This window comes from Hemitrygon akajei, chromosome 17, assembly GCF_048418815.1.
Source record: "Hemitrygon akajei chromosome 17, sHemAka1.3, whole genome shotgun sequence".
In the NCBI taxonomy this organism is placed as follows: Eukaryota; Metazoa; Chordata; class Chondrichthyes; order Myliobatiformes; family Dasyatidae; genus Hemitrygon; species Hemitrygon akajei.
This window is the reverse complement of record NC_133140.1, coordinates 39,117,425-39,145,207: the sequence shown is the minus strand read 5'-3', so window position 1 is coordinate 39,145,207 and position 27,783 is coordinate 39,117,425. Positions and strand designations below refer to the sequence as shown.

The 27,783-nt window shown below is 40.1% G+C and overlaps 1 protein-coding gene across 2 annotated transcripts; it reads left to right on the top strand.

The window, feature by feature from the left end:
- The first annotated feature begins 1,405 nt into the window (after positions 1-1,405).
- galr1b (galanin receptor 1b) lies at positions 1,406-27,783 on the top strand. Of its 2 annotated transcripts, XM_073069960.1 has the most exons (4): positions 1,406-2,056; positions 3,056-3,121; positions 3,269-3,404; positions 22,690-22,782. In XM_073069960.1, exons 1-3 carry the CDS (start codon positions 1,412-1,414, stop codon positions 3,374-3,376), a joined length of 819 nt encoding a protein of 272 aa, XP_072926061.1. In that variant the 5' UTR covers positions 1,406-1,411; the 3' UTR covers positions 3,377-3,404; positions 22,690-22,782. The 2 variants fall into 2 exon arrangements, with proteins under 2 accessions (XP_072926061.1, XP_072926060.1); XM_073069959.1 differs by lacking the exon at positions 3,269-3,404 and having other exon boundaries at positions 22,690-27,783.

Here is a 27,783-nt window from a genome sequence, read left to right as displayed (position 1 = left end):
AAAAATTAGGTAAATACAGAGTGTTACAGGGAGAAAACTAGTGAGATAGTTCTCACCGACTATGATAGCAGAAGGGAAGAATCTGTTCCTACAACAGTAAGAGGGCATCCTTAAGGCTCCTGTACCTCCTCCCTGATGTTAGTGGTGAGAAGAGGACGGGTCCTGGAGGGTGAGGGTCCCTAATGATGGAAGCCACTCTTTTGAGGCATCGCCTATTGAAGGTGTCCTCATTGGTGGGAAGGCTAGTGACCACGATGGGGCTAACTGAGTCCAGAATCCTCTGCAGCTTTTTCCGAGCCTGGGCATTGGAGTCTCTATAGTATTAGGTGATGCCACGAGTCACAATGTGTTCTCCCACGGTACGTCTGTAAAAAATTGCTGGAGCCTCTGGTGGCGTTAGGAGTGTTAGGAGCACATTTTTATTTACAGCATAAGTGGCCTCAATGGGTGATAAACAGTTTTATTTTGATAGACTTCCACATGGGACCCAACCACTCAATGTCCGGGACTGCAGTCCTTCCCCACGGTTTGCGTCGGCACATAGCCCTGTGCACCAGAGTGTGCCAGTCCTCGGCATCTCCTTGCTGACATCTCCTCGTACTGGAAGAGCTGCGAGTTTCGGGTAGATAGACCAAAGAGCTGGTGATACCGCAGCAACACTCGATGTCCCTGGGATCGGCCAGGGCGTCAGAGAATCCTCTTGGTACTCCGGTTGAATCTTGGTAAGACACTTCGCATCCATCCCCGTGCAATGAGGAGGGCAACCATCTCCTCACCCTGTTTGCTCCGAGGGCTCCGTGCGCTGGGAATGAGTTTCTGACTGTACAGGAAGGATTTGACGGGGTGCGACCCTCTCACGAACAGAAACTGTTTCAGAGAGAGCGTGATCTGCGAATATTGTATGCCGGTCAAGAAAACGATTGTACAGGGATTGCCTTCGTGATTACATAGCCTTAATTGACTACGGGTACTAATAATTGCGCCGGCACTTTGGTTTAATTATAAATTGCTGACTATTTGTTTTCACGCGCCCAGTGCTCTTAAAATCCATCTTCAGAATGAGTTTTGATGCCGATTCTGATAGGTAATGTGTTTGCAGAGGAACACTGAACTCCAGTGGAGGGGAGGTAAAGCAGTTGGCCTGGCTAATATCCGGAGAATGGATGTATATTTGTCTTCCAGTTCGGAATAAAGATGCCTGTTTTATCACCAGAGCTGGGCAGTGGCTGTCAGCAACGCGTCGTTAAGGTGCGATCGGAAGGACTGAGGTGGAGATACTATCTGAGGCAGTGAGTCAGTTCCACTTGCGCTTTCTGCCCCGTGGTCGGGAGCAGCAGTCACTCAATGTGGCGGTCTGCTGCGCCTCGGGCGGCCAAGCCGCACCTCCTCACTCTGGATGGATAAGGACAACATGTTCTCCAGCAACAACAGCGCTTCCCGGGGAAACGCCAGCTCGCATTTCTTCCAGGTCGGAGCAGAGGTGATTATAGTACCCATCGTCTTTGGCTTGATATTCTTTCTCGGCGTTGTTGGGAACACCCTGGTGCTGATCGTCCTGGGACGGACCAAATCGAGGAGTTCGGAGAGTACAACCAACATCTTCATCCTGAACCTCAGCGTCGCCAGTCTCTCCTTCCTGGTGTTCTGTGTGCCCTTCGAAGCCACGATTTACTCGCTCCCCGAATGGGTGTTTGGCGCTTTCCTTTGCAAGACGGTGCACTATTTTAAGACGGCGACCATGCTGGTGAGCATCTTCACCATGGTGGCCATGTCGGTGGACAGATACATCGCTGTGGTCCACTGCAAGCGGCGGCCACGCATCCGGAACAGGAGGAACGCCTCGGCTGGAGTGGCGGTCACCTGGCTGCTCTCGCTGCTGGTCGCCGCGCCCGTGGCTCAGCATCAGAATCTGTACTCGGAGTACTGGGGAGCCCCGAACAAATCCTTCTGCTGGGGAGTCTGGCACAACAAGATCCAACAGCAGTTCTACAGCGTGGGCATCCTGATCATCGGCTACCTGCTGCCCCTGCTGCTGATCTGCTTCTGCTACGCTAAGGTAATTGCCCCCAAAAAGCAAGCCACCCACGCCGAGAGTCGCTGGAAAGTTCATCAGCACCCGGTGCCGATAGAGTAGGGAGTCGCGGGAGTTACTCTGAGAACGGGTTGGAGGGAGAGGTGAGGACAAGCAAGATAACGGGACCACCTGACAAATCGACCCCCTATTGCTTAAAACGCTGATTTCCTCCGCCGGTTTCCTTTTTTTTTTGCTCACAATCTAGACAGCAGTTTCATTTAACAATCGGTAGAGGAGAGAATTATAATCCACTCTCTGAAGTCTTGCTTATCGGAAGAAACACACAGCGGAATTACTGCGTGTGTTTAGAAATCCAATAAATCATGGTATAATCCCAAAACCCGAGATTATGATTTTTTTAAAGCTATGGGTGCTGGATATCAGAAGGACAAAATGCGGGGAACTCTCGGCAGGTTACTGAACGTCCGTAAGAAGAGAATCAGTGAACGTTTGAGATCGGAGAACCTTCGTCAATGTATAATACTTGAGCACGTCTAGTTTAATTAAGTTTATATAAAATGCGATGTGTTTTGATAGTACTGGGAGTGCATACAACCTGGTTGCTAGGATTGTTCCCCTATCGGACAGGAACTGCTCAGAATTCTGTGCCATATTATTGGAAGCGCCTCTCTAATTCGTTTAATATTTAGCGAAGTTGGATGTTTACCTCAGTAGTAAACTGCGCTGAGGCATACACACAATTGCTTACTTTTATTTCACCAGTAATCGTTAATAAGTACTTGTGAATCAAGTTTTGTCAACACGAGTGAATCTGCAGATGCTGGAAATAAATAAAAACACAAAATGCTGGCAGAACTCAGCATCTATGGGAGGAGGTAGTGACGACGTTTCGGGCCGAAACCCTTCATCAGGAGTCTACCCTGATTCAACTGGAGTTCTGCCAGCATTTTGTGTTTTTACTTGTAAATCAAAGGCGCATTTCGCGTAGTTGTTCTTTCATCGCAGTTGTGTCTCCTTCAGATCTTGTTTCATCTCCATAAGAAGATGAAGAACATGTCGAAGAAATCAAAGCAATCCAAGAAAAAGGTAAGAATGCGACCCGCATCCCGGACTTCTGAAATCTTGCCGGTCCCAGCAGGCACATTCTATGCTCTCACCCATTTATCTTTGGCAGCTCCGCTGACACTTTCCACCCATATTATTGTAACCCCGAATCAATTGCCCCATTTCCAGAATAAACTTTACGGAACTAAATCACCAGTGGCTGAAGATGCGCTGGAATCGTTTCTTATAAAAGCAGGTTCAGCTCTTGATTCACTGCGTCTTTCAATTGATTGTTGAAAGCAAGATCAAATTCCATCCGGTACCTGTAAGTCATTCCCACTACTTCTGTTTTGAACATTGTCTTCAGAGGACAACTGAACGCAAAAGTTGACACACCGCTGTCATTTTTATTAGATTTTAAGCCACTGATAATGAATGTGATAAGCTATCTCTTCAGTATTATTAAACCATAAAAACTAATAACTGTCTTTCAGAGGTTTCAAAATACTTATTTCCCTTTACTTTATTTCACCTTATAATGTAACCATATATAAATCTTATATTTATCAAACAAATCAGAATTCATATACTGTATATTGTAATTTATATAATGAATTGTTTCTCTTACAAAAGAATGATAGTCTTTAAAATTAGCCAGGGATTTGATAGGACAGATGTCAAGAAATCAAATGGGGTATACAGCAAATTTGTCTATAAAATCAGATAGTTATTATTTAATCTATTATGAAATTCATGAATTTTCTTTATGCTAAGTGCCATAAGAACATAGAACTTAATATATACCAGAAAAAGTAGTTAAGACATATAGCACAAATGTATTTAAGGGGAAGCTGGAAAACAATTTTAGAGAGAATGAAAGGGATGCCAATAAGTTAGATATGAAAAAGTCTGTGGGGCTCATATGGATACAGTACATACACATTGGCAGAGACTGACCTGATCAAGTGATGTATTTCTGTGCTACAAGCTCTATGAAATGTGTTCATCCCACACTGTAGTGTACTGCTAGTTGATTCTAGTTATTTTACATGCACCCATAAAATGTGCTCTCTATATTTAAATATCAATTATCCCACACTTCGATCTTAAAAGTCCTGAATCATTGTAATGTTCAATCCTGAGTCATCCAACTGGCAGTAGTTAAAAAGAAACTACCAGATGAAACATTGAGCAGGTCAGCATGTTCCCGAATATTAAATCTGCAGATAGCAGTGTGGAAGTCAGGAATGAGCTGAAGATCAGACGATAGTACATCTAACCCTTCATTCCATTGCTGACTTATCATTCAATCTAGGGCTGGAGCTCAGTCAAGTTAAGGAGCTGAATTTACTTCCTACTGATATGACCTTAAAGCTTTAAACCAACCTTCCTTACAAAACATGAGTGGGTTGAAAAGGGAAATGGTTTGTATTTTGTTTTATCGTTATTGTTTTTTTAAATTAAATTTCACTTTATCTATATGTAACATGCCATTTTACTATCCATTGCAACTGCTTTTGCGTATTTCTAATTGTCATTTAGAAACAGTTGAAGAACACTTAAAGTGAAGAACCTTAAGCGGGCACAAGGGCATCCTGGTGGAGGATGCTCAGGATCAGCTGCCAAAGCCCCCAGTCTCTGCTTGACCACATTGTTGCAGCAGAGAGAGCTGGAGCTCAGTAGGTCCACTGTTCATTACTATATCCGTGGCACACATGAAGAGGACAGTGGTGGGAACAAACGCAAAGCGCAGATCAGATTAAATTCTTGGCAGTTCGGATATATTTTTTATTCTTATACTCAGACTGTCAGACTTGCTGTTGTGTACTGAGGAAAGTCAGTTATTGCCCATGGGTTAGCTTTGAGCATTGGTTTGTCTCTCGATTTCTACCATGCATTAGGTGTTTAGAGCAGTTCCTATTTAATTTTATATTCCTTTATTATTTATCCCACAGCTTTCCTATGTGTCATTTTCAATTTGCATCCATACTAAACTCCTCCAGTACCATTTTCACCCTCGCTTTGTTCACTATGTTCTCATTATCACAAATGACAGAAGCAGAGTGTGTTTCATCACAGAAATGTAAACATGGGCTAGTCTTCTGATGAATATCAGACACGAACATTAATTCTATTCATATACCTTGATTTGCATTTAACAGCTTTTCAATATAATGCAATATATAAATGGTTGATTTTAAGATTTGCATTTCCAAACCATTACCTTCCAGCAGTTATCCAGAAATTCATTTTATTTTTATTGGCCTTTCAGATGCAAAACAATCTGATAGTTAACACTGGAAATATGTCACAGGGTAAGAATGTCTGAGGAATGATGTTGTAATGAAGAGGTCATGTTTGCAGTTTGTCAATATATCATGGAACATTTTGCTTCCAGTCTATATGTATAGAATATAGCCTCCTGCAAAAGCAAATCATCTATATAACTGCCAGCTCAATACAATCACATTTTTGTCAGATGATCAATGTTAAGCAATAAGTTGAAGCTAGACTTGGAACAAAATTGAAAAGGTTGTTGTTTGTAGAATCACCGTGGTAGTACAGAACGTTATTACATAATTGGGAAGCTGAAATATCCCCATATAAAGAAATCAAAAAGCAAAGACATCAGCTTCTTACTATAACATTAATCTTAATCTAACAAATATAGACAATAGACAATAGGTGCAGAAGTAGACCATTCGGCCCTTCGAGCCTGCACCGCCATTCTGAGATCATGGCTGATCATCTACTATCAATACCCGGTTCCTGCCTTGTCCCCATATCCCTTGATTCCCCTATCTATAAGATACCTATATATCTTGCCAAACTTTATTTCATGATATCAGTCTTGCATATCAAAACAGAAAACAGTCAAACTGTTACCAATTATTACTCAAGATATTAAAAGTTCTGCAATAGTTTAAAGAAATAAAAGCAAATTGTGTGGTGTGTGCCTTACGTTATATTGATTGTTAATATCAATGCTTCTTTAAGATTGTACAATTTTAAGGATAATCACCTAATAGCTTCTGGGTTGCAACTTTGTTTAGTCAGTGTACATCTTTCCAGAAGCTACCCATCTCTGGAGAAAATTGTAGGAAGGAAATGAGCAACGAAGAGAAAGTACTGAGTTGGACAGACAGCATATGTGGAGAGAGCTAATTTTTCCAAGTTGGTGACCCTTTATTGAAGTTAGGAAAAGTTACAGTGAAGGAACGGGAGAGGAGAGAATAAAGGAAATATCTGTGATCAATAGAGACCAAGAGAGAGACTGACTAGGACAAAAAGCGGTGACATCAGCATAGAGTGGGTAGTGAAAGCTTGTTAGTTGCAGCTGATCTGCCTTGAGAAGCTGCGAATAAGGGAGTGATCAATGAGAGTAAAGGAAAAGTACATAATTACAGAAGGAAAAAGAGCACGAGTAGGCCATGCAGACTTCTGCAACTTTCCACAAAATCGTGGCTGATCTGCTACTTCAGAAGCATTTTCTTTCCCTATTCCCACATTCCTCAATTCCAAAAATCAGATTACATCTATTTTAAATCCAATCAATGACCAAATTACCACAATTCATTTGAGTAGAAAAGTTCAGAAATTCCATTTTAACTCCAAATGAGTGATCAAGTTCTAGAAAGTCCTCATTCTAGATAATAAATCAAAGAGATATCTACTCTCCCACGTGGATGCAAAACCTCTTATGATATAACAGGTCAAGTGGTTAAGGTATTGGTCTAGTGATCTGATGGTCACTAGTTCGAGCCTCAGCTAAGCCAATGTGTTGTGTCCTTGAGCAAGGAACTTAACCACACATTGCTCTGCGACCACACCAGTGCTAACCTGTATTGGCCCTTGCCCTTGGACAACATCCATTGCGTGGAGAGGGGAGACTTGCAGCATGGGCAACTGTGGGCCTCTCATACAACCTTGCCCAAGCCTGCACCCTGGCAACTTTCCAAGGCACAAATCCATGGCCTCTCGAGACTAACGGATGCCTATAATTCAAGGGGAACAGGTACTTGGCCAACTTTTATCCTTCACCCTGTTAAAATGGATTCTATGTTTTTAATGCACTTGCATTTGTTTTTGGTTCTTTTACTTCAAAATTTCTTCCTGACTGTCAATCTTTAATGGAAATCCTGAGGACAAAAAGAGGCAAATAAATGTAACTTCATTATTAATAGTAGCTTTAGCTCTCAATTAAAGAATTCTCAAATTTAACCTACGCAAGCTATGAAACGCCAATTAAATAAAAATTACCTCACTTGTAAATTTAACAGTTAAAAAAGTATGTTAAGCAATTATTTTCTTTATATAAAACAACTTGTGTCAGTCCTTTGTTATTTAGTGAATGCAGTTAAATTAAGATTATAAGGTTTCTAACAAATAATTTTAAGCTATAAATCAATCATCTTACTCTAATTATCTACATTGTGGGATCGCAACATCTGCATATGTCAAGAAGTGCAAGCTAGAAAAATATACATTTTTGCATAAATTTTGCAAGAGCAAACTTTATTCTGTATCTCAAATTTTTGAGTAGCGATTTGTGAATTCTCTCAGAGTGAATTTCCATAACCCAAAAGGCCACAGGGTTTCCTGTACTAATAAAAGTTAGTCAAAAGAAAATTGAGGATGACTAATGAAATAAAAATAAAATATTTTGGAAACCAGTAAAGAAGAGATTGTTGCCAAATAGCAGTAAAGGAGATTCAGAGACTGGATAAAAATAGGTATCAAGCAGATACTTAAAATGTTGGCAGCGTTCAAATTCACACAGTCCAGATGGAATGCAGTTGAGTTTGGTGAGAAATGTGAGGGTGGAAAATATGGAGTTCCCGACCACTGTTCTCTGCTTCTCCTTAAAATGTGAGACTGCTGCCAAAAGGGGAAGAGGGAATTGAACCCAATAATAAGAGGTCTGTCATCGTAACACTGGAAACTTTCAGAAAACCAGATCTTAACCTAGAATAAAATTGTTACAAACTTCAAAATATAATAGCTAATAAATGAAGGTTAAAGAGAGCTAAACTTCTCCTAAAACAAGAATAGAAATGATGGTCACTATTATTCTAAACAAATACCTCAGGTAAAGGAACTACAACTTCACACTACCCTCTTGTTTGCATGTTTACTGTGTGGTGCCAGTGTTAACTGCATTCCATTTGCTTATTGCCTTAGAAGTAAGCACTTAACTTGTGAATGACTGACACTATAACACAAAAAAACTGTCTGTGGTATAAGGGTGAAGGTTAGGATTCTGGACTCAGGATTGGATTAACATTACAGAGATGTTAGATTGTATTGTACCACAACATCTGTGATCATTTAAATAAATAGATTTTTTTTAAAAAGGTCTTTGTAATGGTGACCAGGGAATTTGACTAGGTTGTTGAAATGTAAGGTTTTTCTTTGAAGTGGGTTCAAGATGACCCTTCAGGAACTCAGTGTGAAGGAAGAGAGAGGAGATAGCTGTGACAGGTAGCACCAGGAGTCAAGTCCCAAATGATCGGGAAATTGTTCTTCAAAAAAAATATTAACCTTGAGTATGGGTAAGGTTTGGTGAATGCATCTTCGAATGCCAAACATTTTAGCTAACCTAGGATGTTGCTCAACATTCCACACCTCCATCACTCACACTCCAACCATCTCTATCAATATGGATTTGTAGCTAATGTCTGTACTCTCACAACCCGCTACAAGATGCTCACCTTTGCCTCAAAATTCGCACGTGCGTTATTTAATCATGGCAGGAATCTCACCAAACACATTGCATTACACACACTATTGAAAGGGTAGCGAATCATCACAAGCTCACAACTACCGACTCAGATACTTCTATTCAGAAGTCAGTCTATTCACTCAGTAAGTGGTGATAAGAGGTGTGGAAGACAGGATAAAGTAGATGCCCCTGCTGTAGGAGAAGCCATGAATACACTGCACAGTAGAAAAGTCTAATCCACATTTTGATGGGGCAGTTTACAGAAGATGGCAGAAAAGTGGGCACAACAAACTACCCGGTACATTGGCAGATGTTGTGCACTGTCAAGGAGCATGAAGCGGGGCTCTGAACTGAGTTTTAATCCTGGCTTTTCCAATATGGGCTTGGTAGGCAACTATATGTGTACACCTGCAAACCCAATAATTCAAAATCTGATGACTAACATTACCACTGCATTGAATCCCCAAGCAGATGCCAACATCTGCTTGCTGCAGTGGAAGGTCAGGCAGCTATCATCACGGTGAAGTTGCTCATACTTCTGTTGGGAAGTGGAGCACATTATGTTATTTCCTGTGGAGTTCCCACTCAAAGGCCATGAATTTGTATCCTAAATTACGTCCTCAATCTGCTGCAGAGTAGTATCTTCTTTATGGAAGCCAACACAGTGTAATGTCATCCCAATAACATCTGCTGCACTCAAGAGAAGATGTAGCCATTTTTTCTTGCGAACTGTTTTCTCTCATGTGTATCAGAAATTTTGAAGTACAACTCTGAATACTGCTCTATGATCTAGTCGCTTTGCTTGCTCATTTATAATCTACTGTCCTGATTGAAGGTGGGCTGTCCTGTTCCAAGGTGGTCCAAGTATGATTAATGTCATCACCCATTTCTCGAATTTTTGCCTTTGCCCACTGGTGTTTGGGTTCCTCCAGACAGTAACAGTCTACAGTGCCTTTGCCATTTGTTTCACTGTGTTTCTGTTCTACCCTCCTTGCTAGCAACATTTTTTGTTTTGGGATTAGCTATTGTTATTGTTGAGCACTTTGCAATGGGATAATTAGGATCACCAGTCAAGTGAACCATAAACCAGTCTTTTGTCCTGCATTGTGGTTTTCCAGCTGCTGTGGAGGGCATTATTAGGTGTTCCCAATTCAGTGCAAAATCAGGACAGACACTCAAGAGAGTAGCACTTTCTTCGAATGTTTTGGGTCCAATATTATGCCATCTTTGATATTAGGAACTCCTTTCTGCTTAGAATGGTAAACCTTCCTTGGAAGTAGGGTTGTAGTCTGACCCTGAAACATTCCAAGGATTGGTGTCAGAGTCCACACTTGGATAACTGTGGGTAAAGAAGATACCTTTGAGATTGATATGTCTAATGATGCAATAAACAAGTTGTTGCAGGCAGCCTGTTAGGATGTTTTCATGACACCTTGTTCGAAACCTATCTTAGAAGAACAATTTGGTGCTACAAAGTTCATGATACGAGCAAAATGCAAGGAATCTCAGCCCACATTAATTTATTTTTCAGAAACTATAAAACCAGGAATCGTGATCAGTGTCTACTCTCACATTAGAAGATATGTTTTGCTCATGTTTGAAACTGAAATTTGGTGGCTTTAGTTCATTGTAAACAAATATTTTGCCTCAGGAGAAGGCCAAGTGTCACAAGTACCCTCTGATGTTACCCCATCATCCTCAACACTGTGTCTTGTGGCAATTCCTATTCCATCTTTCTTGGTCATATGTAATTTCTCCCCTTGTCAGAAGCTGTAGTTTTCTCCCTGATAATACCTGGTTTCCTGAAGAGTGCCTATGTCAATATGAAGTTGTTTTAAATTATCATTAATTGTGGCCATCTAGTGAACACTGCATTTTGCCTGTAGATCTTCACACAGAACAGTGGTCATGGTTCACACCTTTCATCTTGAATGCTTACATTCTGTCTTGTTTGGCTCTGTACAGTGGCTACAATCTTCTTGTCAGATGTACACCCTGAATTTCAATGTACCTAGTGGTGAAGCAGCACCATAATTGGCTGGAGGCCACCCTCCTTTTGGTAACCAATAGCAGTAGAGCAAGATCTGACGATCTCTCCAAATACTGCAGCAAGAGTCTGGAACCCATCCTCTGCACCAAATGTGAAAATGTTCATTACGGGAGTTGCTGACTTCCTGTGTTGTGTCAATGCTCTGAAGCAAATCTGAAGCTTCCTTCCAAGTCACAAGCCAGGAGAAGAGAATGTAGAAGTCTTGTATCATCCAAGTAACACCAAAAGGCCCCTTTTGATATTACTGATTGATCCAAGGCAAGGCCAGGCACCTACGTAATTCTGTATCGCTTTGGCTGCAGCAGTCACAGTAGGATAATAAGATTAAAATCAGACCATATCCAATGCTCCATTCCATATTTCTGTTGGCTTTGCTTCCCTAAATTTGCATTCCTTAATCTCTATTGAGGTTTCCTATACCACATTGATGGTTTAAGATTAGAGCTTGCCTCTTAGTTGAGCTTCTGTATATGACCCCACATGCCTAGATTTTCTGGTTTTAAGGTACCAGGTGTTCATCCTTCAGTCCTAAGCCCAACAATGCAAACACACCCGTGGAGAGTTTTAGCATCCCTATGGAGAGTTATTCTAGCGGGTTGCCATAGAGACACATTAACGATTGAAAGCTTATCCCTGCTACTACCTCAGGCTGAAAGGTCCAGCCTTCTCATTATTCAGTCATTTAACCCATAGTTTACTGCAGGCAATCTCTGTTTTATCGCAGTAAGGTCAACCCAACCAAAATCTACAATCATTGTAGCTGCTTTAAATTCCTCCTTTTCAAAAACTAAATTGAATTTGGTCGTTATAAGCAAAAATTTGTACTCACTGTCAGAATATTGACTAAAGTTGGTCCATCACTCATGACCAAATCCAGTATGGGGTTTGAGTTTTGGAAAACAATATCAGAGTAGTCTTGGCAATGAATTACAGTGTGTTTTGCAGATGGTATGCACTGCAGCTATCATCAAGGATCAACTTGATTTGCCATATAAATGTATGTTTTAGATATTTGCAGTGGTGTATGAGTGCAACATGCAAGAAAAGACAACAAGCAGTAACTATAAAGAATGATGAATTATATAAAAATAAGTTTGATGTTAAAGTACAGATCTGGATTAAAATGTGCATTACTACATAAATACCAGTTTGTATTTGGAATATAAACAGCATTATAAAAAGTGATTTAAAGTGTTTACAGTGACTGAGGTAATAGATAATGTGGGGGAAGAAACTTTTAAGAAGGTATGAAGATTTTTTTTTTATTAGCCCTATTAGCGCTTTCCAGAAGGGAAATTTTGAAAAAGGCTGTTTGCAGGGTGGGTCATGTCCACAATAATGTTTCCTGCTTGCTTCTTTGTCCCGGGCACATACTGTCCTGGACAGTGATGGCAGACTACCATACCATCACCTACCAAAGGTGGGAGCTAACATTTAGAGTGATAAATAGTGCCACAATTGAGTGAATTGCTTTGTCTTTAAAAGTGTGAAGCTTCTTGAGTATTATTTAAATGGTACTCCATCCAAGCAAGCAAAGGATATTTCAGTATAGTATAACCTGTAAGTGATAGGAAGAGTCTGTGGTGTCATCTGAAAGATCTTTAATCTGTTGTTTAAGCAACTAGTTCAGCTAATTCTCTGGTTAGTGGTGACCTTTCAGATTGATGATGGTAAAGGATTCAGTGACGGTTTTGCGTTTGAATGGCAAGAGTAGGTAGCTAGACGATCTTCTACTGGAAATCTGAGCAACACACACACAAATGCCGGAGGAATTCAGCAGGCCAGGCGTTATCTAGGAAAAGAGTACGGTCGACGTTTCAGGCCAAAACCCTTCGGCAGGATGTTTTTTTTGTGACACTTGTGTAGTATGAAATGTCAGCCAGGAACTAACTGATAAGCAAAAGGATTTGAGTACAGGAGCAGGGAGGTTCTTCTGCAGTTGTACAAGGCCTTGGTGAGACTGCACCTAGAATATTCTGTGCAGTTTTGGTCCCCTAATCTGAGGAAAGACATTCTTGCCATAGAGGGAGTACAGAGAAGGTTCACCAGATTGATTCCTGGGATGGCAGGACTTTCATATGAAGAGAGACTGGATCGTCTAGGCTTATACTCACTGGAATTTAGAAGATTGAGGGGGGGATCTTATTGAAACGTATAAAAGGGATCGGACAGGCTAGATGCAGGAAGATTGTTTCCGATGTTGGGGAAGTCCAGAACGAGGGGTCACAGTTTAAGGATAAAAGGGAAGCATTTTAGGACCGAGATGAGGAAAAACTTCTTCACACAGAGAGTGGTGAATCTGTGGAATTCTCTGCCACAGGAAACAGTTGAGTCTGGTTCATTGGCTATACTTAAGAGGAAGTTAGATATGGCCCTTGTGGCTAAAGGGACCGGGGGGTATGGAGAGAAAGCAGGCACAGGGTTCTGAGTTGGATGATCAGCCATGATCATACTGAATGGCGGTGCAGGCTCGAAAGGCTGAATGGCCTACTCCTGCACCTATTTTCTATGTTTCTATGATATTGACTATCAATCAACAGCAAACCTCCCTGTTTCTCATGTTATTCTGAAAGAGCTGCAGATGTATGTGTGTACAAAAACCAAAATGTTGCATAATATATCACTTGCACAGTAAGTTTCCCTCTGTCATATACGGTATATCCCCTCTTGGAAATATATCAGTGTTCCTGGATATAAAGTCTGGAATATGTCAACCAAGATCTCTGTGGGAGAGTTAGAATGGTTGGAGAATGTGGCTTATCATCACCAATTCAAGAACAATTGAGATCATCCCATAAATATTTTTTAAATAATTGAATGAAATTCTAATTCCAAAGGAAATCTCACTTAAATAGGAAATTTCATCTGTCATTAATGTATGAATTAATTTTGCTAATAATTTCACAATAACACAGCTATTAGACAGTTGATGAAAAATATTTAAGTGATGATCCAAAAGACAATAAGTTAAATAGATGACCACATTGAAATTAAGTGATTCTGAAGTCAGTCACACTCAGAGGCCACATTATTAGGTACACCTGCTCATTAATGCACACATATAATCAGGCAATCTTGCAGCAGCAACTCAATGCATAAACGCATACAAAAATGGTCAAGTGGTTCAGTTATTGTTCAGACTAGACATGAGTAGGGAAGGAATCTGATCTAAGTGACTTTGACCGTGGAATGATTGTTGGTGCCGGATGGGGTGGTTTGAGTATCTCAGAAACTGCTGATCTCTGGGATTTTCACACACAACAGTCTCTAGAGAAAGGTGTGAAAAACAAAAAAAAATATAGTGAGTGGCAGTTCTATTGGCAAAAAACACCATGTTACTTAGAGAGAGGTCAGAAGAGAATGGCCAGACTGGTTCCAGCTGACAGTAAACTCAAATAACCACACGCTACGACAGTGGTGTGCAGAAGAGGCTCTCTGAAGGCACAACACATCGAACCTTGAAGTGGATGGACTACAGCAGCAGAAGACCATGAAGATACAGAAGATATCTAATAAAGTGACCACTGATTTGCCATGAGAATGCTTATTAGCGCTGCTTCATTTGATAATTCTATAGCAATATTGCTGTCAATGTTCATTATTAGATTGTGTTAACGGTAAAAGTTCACATGGGTTAATAGCTGCAGGAGATTCTTATATGACTGTAACATATCTGCTTCTATCACCACACCCGCCATTCCTCTCTTTGTGTAAAAAACCTACATCTGACATTCCCCCTATACCTATTCCTCCAATCACAAATTTAAGTCCATTGTACTAGCTATTTCCAACCTTGGATAAAGTCTCTGGCTATCCACTTAATAGATGCCCGTTATCATCTTGTACTCTCCATCAAGTCATCTCTCATCCCCCTTTTGCTCCAAGGAGAAGAGCCCCAACTCACTCAACCTACCCTCATAAGACATGGTCTCCAAACCAGGCAGCATCCTAGTAAAACTCCTCTGCATGCCCTATAGCTTCCACATCCTTCCTATAACGAGGTGGCCAGAACTGAACACAGAACTCCAAGTGTTGTTCAGCCAGAGTATACATCTGCAACACTACCTCGCTCTTGAACTCATCCCCTGATTAATGAAAGGCAATACATCATATGCCTTCCCCAGTCTATCAACTTGTGCGGCAACTTTGAACCAGAGCTCTCTACACACAGTATGAATTAGAATAGTATTCTTTGCAGCAACAGCACTTACTGTCTGGCAATGGTTCTGTTTATTTTAGGGCAGCACAGTAGCGTAGAGGGTAACACAGTAGTGGAATGGTTAGCATAAAGCTGTTACAACACCAGTGATCAGCGATGGGTTTTCATTTCCCACTGCTGTCCATAAGGAGTTGGTACCTTCTCCCCGTGACCATGTGGGTTTCCTACGGGTGCTCCGGTTTATGTCACATCCCAAAGACGTATGGATTAGCAAGGTTTAGTGAGTTGTGGGCTTGCTATGTTGATGCCAGAAGCGTGGCGACAATTGCGGCCACATGTTCAGACTGATTGGTCATTGACACAATTGAAGCACTGAGCTGTATGTTCCAATGTACAAAAGTACAAAATGCAAAGTTAATTTATTATCGAAGTACATATGTGTCACTACATATAACCCTAAGATTCATTTTCTTGCGATATACACAATAAATCCAAGGAACACAGTAGAATCAATGAAAGATCACACTCAACATAATGGACAACAACCAATGTACAAACTGAAAATACAAAGGAAATGGAAAATGTAATCATAATAATAAATACTTAAGCAATAAATATCAATAACATGAGATGGAGAGTCCTTGGAACAGAGTCCATAGGTTGATAGGGCGAGTGAAGTTATCCCTTCTGGTTTGGGAGCCTGATGGTTGAGGGGTAATAACTGTTCCTAAACCTGATGGTGTGCGTCCCAAGGCTCTTGTATCTTATTCCTGATGGCAGCAACAAGAAGAGAGCATGGCCTGGCTGGTGGGGATCCTTCATGACGGATACTGATTTCTGCAATAGAAATACTCCGTGTGAATGTGCTCAATGGTGGGGAGGGCTTTTCGCATGATGGGCTGGGCCGTATCCATCACTTTTTGTAGGATTTTTCATTCAAGGGCATTGGTGTTTCCATAACAGGCCGTGATGCAACTGATGAATATACTCAATAGAAATAGGTCCAAGTTTTAGATGTCTTGCCAATTCTTTGCAAACTTTTTATTTCTTTATTTATTTGGACATGTTTTTTATTTGAACATATGACAAATAAAGTTAACCATTATCTGATGACATTTTAATGAAGTTTTATTGTATTTAGATCCTCCCTCCCAAATGTCAATCTTAACCACAAGATCAACTGGTAAGGATTCAGATTGACTAATGAGTATTGAATGAAACTTGCTGCAATCACTTTGAGATCAAAACAAGATGTCATGCAATTATGTTACAACTTCCCCACATATTGGAGAAGTTAGGGGATCTCTGGACATTGGGTGGAACCTGTATTAAATGCAGCATGATTTTTTTTTGATAAACAGGTCACAGAAAGGTCAGATATAGCTGCCAAGCTCTGGAAGTCTGATGATGCCAAAATCAGTAGGAAGGCATAGACCTAACAAAGACAACAGCAAGACCACCACAAAATGGTTTTACCTGTATGATTAGTACACTACAGGTGAACTCTGAGAAAGAGAAGTACCACACTCAAAACGCTCGAGGAACTTAGCAATTCAGGCAACATCTATGGAGGGGTATAAACCGTACTCGTGTTGGGCTGTGACCCTTCATCAGGATTGGAAAGGAAGAGGGCAGAAGCCAGAATAAGAGGGTGGTGGGGTGGGAGGGGAAGGAGGCAGGTGATCAGTGAGACCTGGTGAGGCGCAAGTGGGTAGGTGGGCAAGGGGGATGATGTGACAAGCTGAGAGGTGATAGGTAAAGAGCTGAATAAGGAATCTAATAGGAGAGGACAGTGGACCATGAAATGAAAGGAAGGAGGTGGGGAACCAGAGGGAGGTGATGGGCAGGTCATGAGAACCAAGGAGGAGAAGAGAAAAAGTAAGGAGGTACCTTATACCTCTTAAACAATCACTTCTTCTTCAGTCCAAGGGTCTAGCAGGGTTCCAGAGGACTTGAAATCTGCAAATTTCTCTCCGCTCTTCAAGAAGAATGGGAGGCAGAAGAAGGGAAATTATGGTCCAGTTAGCCTGACCTCAGTGATTGGGAAGAAGTTGGAGTTGATTGTTAAACTTGAGGTCTCTAGGTACATGGAGGCACATGATAAAAGAAGCCAAAGTCAGCATGCTTTCCTTAAAAGAAAATCTTGCCTGACAAATCCGTTGGAATTCTTTGAGGAAATAACAAGCAGGATAGACAAAGGAGATTCAGTGGATGTTGTTTACTTGGATTTTCAGAAGGCCTTTGATAAGGTGCTGCACATGAGGCTGCTTAACAAGTTAAGAGCCCATGATACTAGCATGTGTAGAGGATTATAATTAAAAATTGACATCAAAGAAGAAGATAAACTGTAATGCAAACATGGTCCTTTGCTCAAGAGGTTCTGCAGATGTTGGAAATCTGAATGAACTCACACAAAATTCTGGAAAAACTCAGCAAGTCAGGCAGCGTCTATGGAGGGAAATAAACAGTCGATGTTTCCTGTGAAAACCTTCAGCATGACTGGAAAGGAAGAGGACAGATGTCAGAATGAGACGGTGGGGCAGGTGATAGGTGAGAGGGAAGGTAGGTGAGTGGATGGGGGAGGGCAGTGATATGAGAAGCTGGGAGGTGATAGGTGGTGACCATAAGACAATAAGAGAGCAGAGCAGAATTTGGCCATTCAGTCCATCAAGCCTGCTCCACCATTTCATAATGGCTGATCTGTTTTTCCTTTCAACCCCTTTCTCCCGACTTCTCTCCATAACCTTTCATGCCCTGACAAATCAAGAACCTATCAACCTCTGCCTTAAATAAACACAATGTCCTGGCTTCCATTGCTGCCTCTGGTAACAAATGCCACCGATTCACCATCTTCTGGCCAATAAATTCCACCTTATCTTCATTCTAAATGGATGTCCCTTTATTCTGAGGCTGTGCCCTCAACAGTCAATAAGTTTCAATGAGATCTTCCCGCATTCTTCTAAACTCCTGTGAATACAAGCCCAGAGCCACCAAATGCTCCTCGTATGATAACTCTTTCATTCCCGGAATCATTTTTGTGAATCCTTTCATCTCATTATATAATATCAGTTTAACACTAAATGGAGATAGGCAATATAATATGAAGAATATAATTCCAAAGGCACTACAAGAAATCTCTGAATGTGGCAGACAGCACAGCTGTTAAGACAAATTCAAGATCCTGATCTTTGGAAATTGAGGCATAATGAACAACACTAGAACATTATGCTAAATTTCCAATAAAACTAGTTCCATTACCAAGTATCACACAATAGGAAGTATTAAAAAATTATGAAGAGAATACACCAGAGATTTTGCTGGTATTATGGATAAACATGAACAATTTGGAATTGCTCTTAGAGCTGAGAAAATTGAGAAGAGATTTGACAGAAATGTTCAAAATCATCATTAAACTAAAATATAATGAAACTATGATAATGTGAAATCCAATGGTTTGGAAATGATGATGGTCCTCTGTCTGGCTCACTCATTAATACAAAGTATGAGCCAGGGTCCAGAGTGCACGCAGGGAATGCAGCCAAAATATGGCTGAGCAAGAGATCTGGACCACAGGTTGAAACCAATGTTGGGCTCTTATCTCTGGTAAGGAACACTTGTCAGTTCAGAGCTAGAACTGGTCTCCAGAGTGCTATAATTGCCACTCCCTTCATGTCGTTCACTGGAAATTTTATGTCAATGGGTAAAGTGCAAAAATTGTGAAATAGAAGTGCATTGATGCTTTAATGGAAATAACAGCCAATAAAATGAAATTTCACTAATCCAGCACTCCCAAAGACACAGTGGTGCTGGATTATCGGAGTTTTTCTAACAATGTGGACAAGAAGGAATTTTTCTCATTGGTGAAAGTGTTGAGAACCATAGGACACAGTTTTAATGATACTTTTAAATGAAGACTTTCAGTAGAGATACAACAGAGAGCAATTCAAAGGCTTGTCTGGATATGGAGTGTAAGGTCTGAAAGTGTGATGGAAGTACAAAAATTGTAGTTTTCAAAATAAATTGGATTGATATGGAAGATAAAATATTTAAGAAATATGTAGACAGAGCCAAGCCAAATTGCTCTTATCGCCCTAACCCCTCCACTATCTCTATTACTGAGCTTCAGCCCTCTCTTCCCCCCAATTCCTGATGAAGGGTCTCGGCCCGAAACGTTGGCTATTCTTTTCTCATGGATGCTGCCTGACCTGCTGAGTTCTTCCAGCGTTGTGTACGTATTCTTTGCTCTTATTTGTATACTGTATCTGTAGTGAGTTTGAGCACTTCACAGCTGGCCATAAAGTCCAGACTGATACATACATGTCTCATATTCCCACCACAGGCTCTTGTGTTCAATTGCTGAATTAGATCGCTTGCTATTTTAATCTCAGAAATGCGTATGGATTATCTAATTTTCCCAGAACAGCTATTAATCAAATACCTTTGGGCAATTTAAACTGTCACAATGCATATGCACTGTGACTACTTTGTTCATCATGGTTAATTTGTCCTAATAGCTTTTCCATCTGATCTCCATTAGTCATTGAACTTTCTACCCTGTTCGTACTGTGCCTTTTTATACTAGCATACTTATAATAAGCAGGTTAATGCAGGAACCACACAATTTTTCAGATTTGTCACTGCACCACACAGCTGCACTCCAGCTGGGTGTACTGGGCGATACCAACCGAGCTGGGCTCTCGCACCTGACATTCATCCTGGGAATAAACACAGCGAGTAGGTCATGGGCACCTCAAGGCCCAAACTGTGAACAACACTAGCAGCTTGATGCTACAAAAGATCAGTTAATATGATTCTGACAATTTCCGACAATAATAATCATTAAATATAGTTCAAAGTTAGCAAATAATTACAGATTCTGGTAAAACTGCACTTAATTCTTCGCAGAGTCAATGGGCTGATTTGAGTGACAAGGCTACTCTGAACCTGCTAGGGGCCTTGTCACACTCTTCCTGCTCCTCTTCCAGAAGCCTTGAGGCTCTGCCACCCGCTCCAGGTGGTGCATGAGATCTGATGAATCGTCATTTTGATCTCCAGCTCGTCTGGGACATTGACATCCAAGACATAGATCAAGTTAACCCAAATTTTGTGTGTATGAGGGGCATTAGTATAATTAATTATATGTGAAAACCTTTATTAACCAATCAGAAAGGCTGGTGCAGGCATGGAAACCTGGAATAGTGCTGATAACACAATAATATAAATGCGATGTGATAGTTGTTGCGAAGTCAGCAAATTGCTCTCAATGAGATGCTGTTGATCCACCTTATTAGACCACTGTCATTCCAGGGAAGGTTTTTGCATGATGTTTGGGTAGGAAGTTCCAAGATTTTGTTTCAGCAACACTGAAAGGATGAAGATATACCAAATTAGTGACTTTAAAGTTGGTGGCCTTGTTTTTCTTAAGATTTGAAAATGCTATTGAAAAGACCTGCTCCAGTGCATTCTGTGGACGGTGTTCATTACAGCCACTGTAACGGATGGAGTGAATACTTAAGGCAGTGAATGTGTTTAACCAACTATTTTGTTCTAAATGTGGTCCTAAACTGGTGCCCTCAAATGCTCTTGCCCACATAAAAGATGAGGAGGAATATATAGGACTTGGTGTTATTTAAAAGTCAATATCATTGTGCGTCAGAATAATACCACAGCTGCATAAAAACAACTGTAATCTTTAGTTACCTATCCTTCTTTCCTGTAAGACTCACATATTTCATTAGTTTTGTCATTGTAGCATTTGCTGCACATACTGCATAGAGGGCAGCTCAAGCTATCACAGGTATTGAGCAAGGGCCTTAAGCTGAGTTCCAATAATTTGATTAAGATCTTAATGGTGCCATAAAGGGGCAGCAAGAATAAGGAATACAAGATACTCCAGATGCTGGAATCAGGAACAAATAAAAGCAAACTCCGGGAGGGACTTAGTGAATCGAGCAACATCTGTTGGGGGAAAGGAACTGTTGACATTTCAGTTGAAGACCTTGCATCAGGTGCCAATGTAGGGCCTCAAACTGAAATATCAACAAATCCTTTCTCTTGACAGATCCTGTTCACCCTGTTGAGATCTCCCAGCAGTCTTTTATTTTGCAGCATAGATGAGCATTAAGCTTGGTACCAGTTATAATGCCTCCAACCAGGTTGGCCATTATTTCTTCTGCCATGGAACTGGAGAGAGAAGCATTACTGAATTTAGCTAATGAACCAGGCAAAATCCTTTCACCACAGGCTCTTGCCTGCCCGTCATAAAAGGAAACCTGTTTTCTGATTTATTTTTCAGTTTTTATCTTTTGAGGATTAAAACCTTTTTGTCCAGGTTGATGCTGTTTAGCTCTTTTCATTCATTCAACCTATGTAAAAGTGATAAGTAAAACCAGACTGTGCCTTTTAATAAGTTCCCTATTTACATCTAATGATGTATTGCTTCTCACTGTGGATATTTGTCCAAGGATGCATTCAGGTCAAATCAGTGTCACGGAACATGTCAAAGGCTCTGCATGTGTAAATACTACCAAATCTGCTTTTACACATTAAATTATTTTAATCTGATGCTATATCATCTTTTTTTTTTCTCACTTTCTTTTCAGACAGGTTAGGTGTATCACCACCGAGAAACATTAAAAATAATTTAACCAGACATCTTTCAGAAAGAAGATACAAGAGTGTTTCATCAAATACAACCTTAACTTATTTTTCAATGTTTAAATTAGTCTCTTGAGCTCATTAAATAGCACCAAATGGAGGCATAGATTGGAAGTTCCAGAGTATAACAAGTCCTCTTTTCAACTGTTGAACTTTTCTTCTGTAAGGAATCACAAACAAGAGTAAATGTGCAGATGCTGCAAATCCAAGCAACACACACAAAATGTTGGAGGAACTCAGCAGGCCAGGCATCACCTATGGAAGAGTATGGCTGACATTTTGGGTCAAGACCCTTCAGTCCTGTAGGGTGGATCATATCTCACATTGTCCCCTGCACAGTTTTGGAAACTGTGCTAATTTTCCATTACCCAGCTCCATAGGATCCATTGTGCTGCGGGCATCCGTTCTCCTGCCCATCTGCAAGGTGGAGTGAGTGGCAATCAGGCCTCCAGTGAAAGAATCTGAATCACTAACTCCTGGACTACTGGAGTCATTCAGCACAGAAGTAGATCTTATGGCCCAACTTATCCATGATGAGTAAGGTGTCTTAATGAGCTAGTGCCTTTTGCCTGCATTTGGCCCATAAACTGGGTATATGTAAAAACAATAAAAAAAAATATCTGAGAATAAAAGTGATTTTCACCATAATCACAAATGAAGCTCAATAAACATAGCCCTGATTTGTGTGATGGTCTTCAACTAAATTGCAAGCATGGTAGAAACAATGTCTTAAAGTAAGAGAGACCCCACCAAATATTAATGTGCATAAAGAAATTTTCAAACATTTTATCTCTTAAAGTGAAAACTTTTTGAGAAAACCAAAACTTTCTGAAAGCTCCTTTTAAAAACTGGATCAAAGCATGTACAATGTGAATGATGAAAACAGTTGAGGTAATCTACATGGAAATGATACAGAGCAAAGGATTAATTACAGCTGAACAATATAATTGAGATCTCAATGTATGTATTTTATTGCAATAACTTTGAAAATAAATTCTATTTCTTTTTTACTCTCTCCGCAGACTGCCCAGATGGTCATGCTAGTCGTTGCTGTGTTTCTTCTTTCTTGGTTGCCTGACCACATCATAACCATGTGGGTACAATTTGGAAGTTTCCCTCTAACCGATGCATCGTTAGCATTCAGAATTATCTCCCACTGCATGGTGTATGGGTATTCCTGTGTGAACCCCATAATATATGCATTTCTTTCGGAAAATTTTCAGAAATCTTGCCATCAGGTCTTTGTGTGCAATTTCCTTTTCCCACGTCCCATTGAGAAAAAAGTTGTAAGGATTCGCATGGATACCTTTTCTACAAACCATTCAAAAGCACACCCTTGAAAGCATTGCCTTCAGGCCTGAATGCTGGCTAAGTTCACAGCTTGTAGGCATGCACTTCTAGTTGGAATAAACAGACACATTAATTGAATCTAGAATTCGAAACGTTCTGAAAATGTTGATGATGATGACGACAACAATGTTAGATCAGATATCAGAATGCTGTGACTGCAAACCAGCTTCCTAATAGTTAAATTTGTACCAACCTCAAATGATCTAACGTGAACAGATGATGGTCAAATATTTCGTTTGGTGGCCACCAGTTAATAAGAGCAAATTCTTCATATGTCAAGTGGGTATGAACTGTTCTTCACAGTTCTGAGAGAGAGTTGAAATGCAATGAGGTTAGACAGACGGCACTAAAGAGAATTCTAAATAGATGAAAGACTTCAGATGCTTAGAATGGTTGTGTTAGGATAGTAGGCTTTCTACCAATCATTGTGGCATTTTGTGGTATTCCTATTTAACACCACAATTTTATGTTCGTTGTTTGAAGGTGCCTAATCAGCATGGCCATGTCCTCACATTTTAATTCAGATTATAAGACACAGGAGCAAAATTAGGCCATTCAGCTTATCAAGTCTTCTTAATAAAACAGGTCTCAATCTGAATTCTTCCAGAATTCGAAACTGGATTCTGTTTTGACCCTGTGCAGTTTGATTTCATTTTAGCTTCCAGTCAAACATGAAAACTGATGACACAGTTTGACATTAAGTCTTTGAGTTAGAATTCGTTAACATGTTTAATGTTCCTGACGAAGGGTCTCGGCCCGAAACATCGACAGTGCTTCTCCTTATAAATGCTGTCTGGCCTGCTGTGTTCCACCAGCATTTTGTGTGTGTTGTTTTAATGTTCCCACCTTTGCCCTTGAGCAACAACAGTGAACTTGTAGCTCATAAGCCAAATTTGCCTTAAGATTTTCTTGCCCCCGATATTCGACCACATACAAGATCCAAGATAAGATGCATGGTACAGTATCTTTGTGATTTCCCTCATTGCAGAGCAAGTGATTTGGAGGAAATGTCACACAGGATCGGGGAGAGAGCAGAGGTAGAAGTTGGACAAATTATCTTGAGGATGGGACTGTCAAACAGGTGATGAGGGAATGCTTGATCCTATAATAATTGTGAGTAGGTGATCATAGGAATTAGACAGTGAGGTGACACAGATGTTTGGTCACTCATTGAGGGAAAGGGGTGGGGATGCTTATTAGTAGACCAAAGTTACAGGGGGCAGTTACCTAGCGGAAGGTGCCTCAGGCTTGATTGCAATGACCTGTCATTGGCATCATCCGATATCGCTACAGGTACTCACTGGCCTCCATGCACTACCAGCTCTGAAAAATGGGAAGTGCTGACGACAATTTTGCCATCTGGTCTGTTGCTTCAAGTTGATTGCTGTTCAAACAGAATGATTTTGGCACTCCTCCAGTTGAGTCAGCTCAATAAATAATTACTTTTGTGATTAAAATATTAATAATAACAGTAAACCAACGACTCTTATGTACACTTAGACTAAAGATGTGGCAAAGATTCATTAGGAACATAGAGTCATAGATCAATATAGCACTGATATAGGGCCTTCAGCCCAATGATTCCATGCCAACCACTCTACCCACCCAATTAGTCCCAACATCCTGCCTTCTGCCCTTATCCCTCTACATACTCATCCAAGTACTTCTTAAATTATGCTATTGTACCTTCCTTTGGCACCTCGTTCATATACTCACCAACCTCAATGTAGACTTTGGACTGCTGAAAAAAGAATGCCTTGTTTTGTCAGAACTGGCTGCGTGCCCCCAATGCACTTTGATTTGCTTCTTCATGGCTCAAAGATGGGGCCTCTAAAAAACATTTCAATCATTCTGTGAACAATCCCCTCATGAGCGAATAAACCACTAAGTCTGTCATATTTGACCTGGAAGTCACTTAGTACTCGTGTTATCAGTATTTGTGTCACTCAGTACTCAGTATTATCAGCACTGACTGTGTAGATAGCTGTCCATTGCCTGATGTCAAATGTTAAATGTGCAGGAAGCAGCAAGTTGCCGTTTATGACACAGATCAGATACTGCTAATAGGAATGACCTTTAGTTAGAATTTCCATGGTGGCCATCACTTCTACAGAGAGGACCTCCAGGCACAAGTGAAAAGCTGAAACCCTAACTGCAACAGATTATAGATTTCTGTCATAAGAGTTACAGAGTCATACAACATGGAAACAAGCACTTCAGCCCAACCTGTCTGGGCTAGTCATCAAGTACTTTGTTTTGTGGCTGGGTGTAAAGAAACAAATCTCAATTTTACATATAATATACATAATTTGATAATAAATGTATTTTGAACTTTGAAGTACCTACTTATACTATTCTCACTTTTTAGTACCTGTCCAGTAACCGTCTAGTCTCAGTCTAGTGGTTATGTAGGAGTAACTACTTCCACCATCTACTCAAGCCATGCATTCCAGATTCCATCCAAACTCTGGGTGAAACATTCTTCTGCAAATCCCCTCTAAGTTCCTAACCGTCATCATAAACCTATGCCTTGTTGTTTTCAATGCCTATGCTATCATTTTCATAGTATTTCAGGTGTATTTGAGGGCAAGGAGATAGTTAATGGCAAAGGTAATGAAATTGCTGGGGTCTGCACAAGTGCCCAAAGTCACACCATTGTAGTTGTCAATTTAGCAGGTAGGATGTTTGTGCTGGAATAGACTTGGAATGTCTGTTCCACATAACCAACAAAAAGATAGACATAGCTAGAACCCATGCGAATTGGTGTGTAACGGGAGGGAAACAGGTTGGGCCTTTATTGAAGAATTGGGGGTGTAGGGTGAGAGTTTCTCGAGGGGCAAGTTTGACATCACCTTAACTTAAAAACACAGGTCAGTCTGGATAGCCAATCAGGACACAGATGAGAAGTTCCTTTACCCAGAGGATAGTAAAACTCTACCCTGGAGGAATGTTCTGTCACAGAGTATATTCAAGACTTTTAGGTAGTTTTTTGTTTACAGGGCTTTGTAATGAGCACTGGGCACATCTACAAACTCAGTGCTAATAGAAAGGGATTTCATTCCATGTTCCACACAGACCTGAACTGGAGAAAACTCCAGTAGGAGAGATAAGCACAGCTCCCAAATGTTTATTTCAGAGATCTATACTTCCAACTGTAACTGTAGTGGTCCTTTAAAATGACAACATTGTTTCTTTGATGTGACCCTTCTTTTTTAATATAACTTCAATATAACAGTTGCATTCATTTATAAACCATGAGGGAATGTGGCAGTTATTTAAAAAATATAAAGCTATGAACCACAGTACTATTTATTATTAACCACATTCAGATCCATTCAGGAGACTGTATTATGAACCACATGCTTCACTATCTATCTCTTGCTTTCCACTCAGTTTGATTTGGCTGATCATAGAACTAGAAACTGGTGTCACAATGTTTTGACTGATGGCATTGGGAAATAGTTTTTAAGTACTAACCAAATATTAACTTTTCTATTTTTTTTTACTTTGACACATAATTGTAACACTAATTGATGTGCAAGTCTAGCACTGCAACTACATATCAACCCAAAAGCCCAATGGAACTAATTATGCTTTTATATTCTTCCAATACCAAGAAAAGGAAACTATTTCATACTTTGTAACGAGGAAATAGTTTTGTAAAAATGAATTTGGCTCGTCTTACTGTAAAATTGTGTCATACTGTACTTTCTGAATTTACCTTCTGCCTTTTTTCCGAAAGCCAGTTTATTAACAGTAATTTTCCCAGTAAACCTTGCTGTTGGTGTATTTGTAATATCTAGTGATTCTTTGCGCACATCACTATATCGTAATGAAGTTAAATACATAAGTGAAATCTTGATCTGAAGACACCATTCACAAATATATAAATCGAGTTGCACAAATATTGCCCAATTCTAAGATTTTGCAACCTTCATGACTAAAATGTTTAAGCTACTTAATGGATGCTTACGAAGTGCTATATAGGAAGATTGATGATGTATCTTTTAAGTTTGTTGAAAGAAACCAGAGACAGAAGTATGCAACTCCGAAATGAAAAAAAAACAAAGAAACAAGTCTTTGAGCGCAAGAGTAAGATCTTCTTAACAACGTGGTATATTTTTGTAACTGCAAACAAATTCCGTATCTGTTGAATAACTGAACAGCCTGCGTGTGAAGTTAACAGAATAAAAGAAAGCCGCATTTAAAAATGCAACTCTATTTGTAAATAACAATTAAATGTGAAAAGTGTAAAGAGATGGAATTGAATCGAATGGTGCCATTTTAATTATGTATAATTTTGACTTCCTGGAAAAGTCTGAGTGATGTAAATTAATATTGTTTACTATTTTTAGTGGCAGTAATGCCACTAACCTTAGAAATATTCATAAGGATTCATAACAATCTATCAATATTTTGTTGTAAAATGATAAAAAAAAATAATCAGTGTGGCCTTCCAAATTTCATTCATGCATATGGAATAACTTTATGGTTTGCTAGGACTGAAGGTTCTAATAAGTCTTTTGGAAAAAGATGTTCAGTGCAAACCTTCAGCATTTACTGTTGAAACTTTCTTGCGGCATTAGTTACCTGGTGTTCCAAATTAACAATTCCATGCGATTCTGTCTTTATGTTGTTCAAATATGTCTAATTCATTAGGTGTTAGTATCAAACTGTTCATGATTATAATACTCATACACTCAATATTAAAATTCTGCTGGAAAATAAACTACAGTTCATCTTGAAAAGTCTACATAAAACTGCAA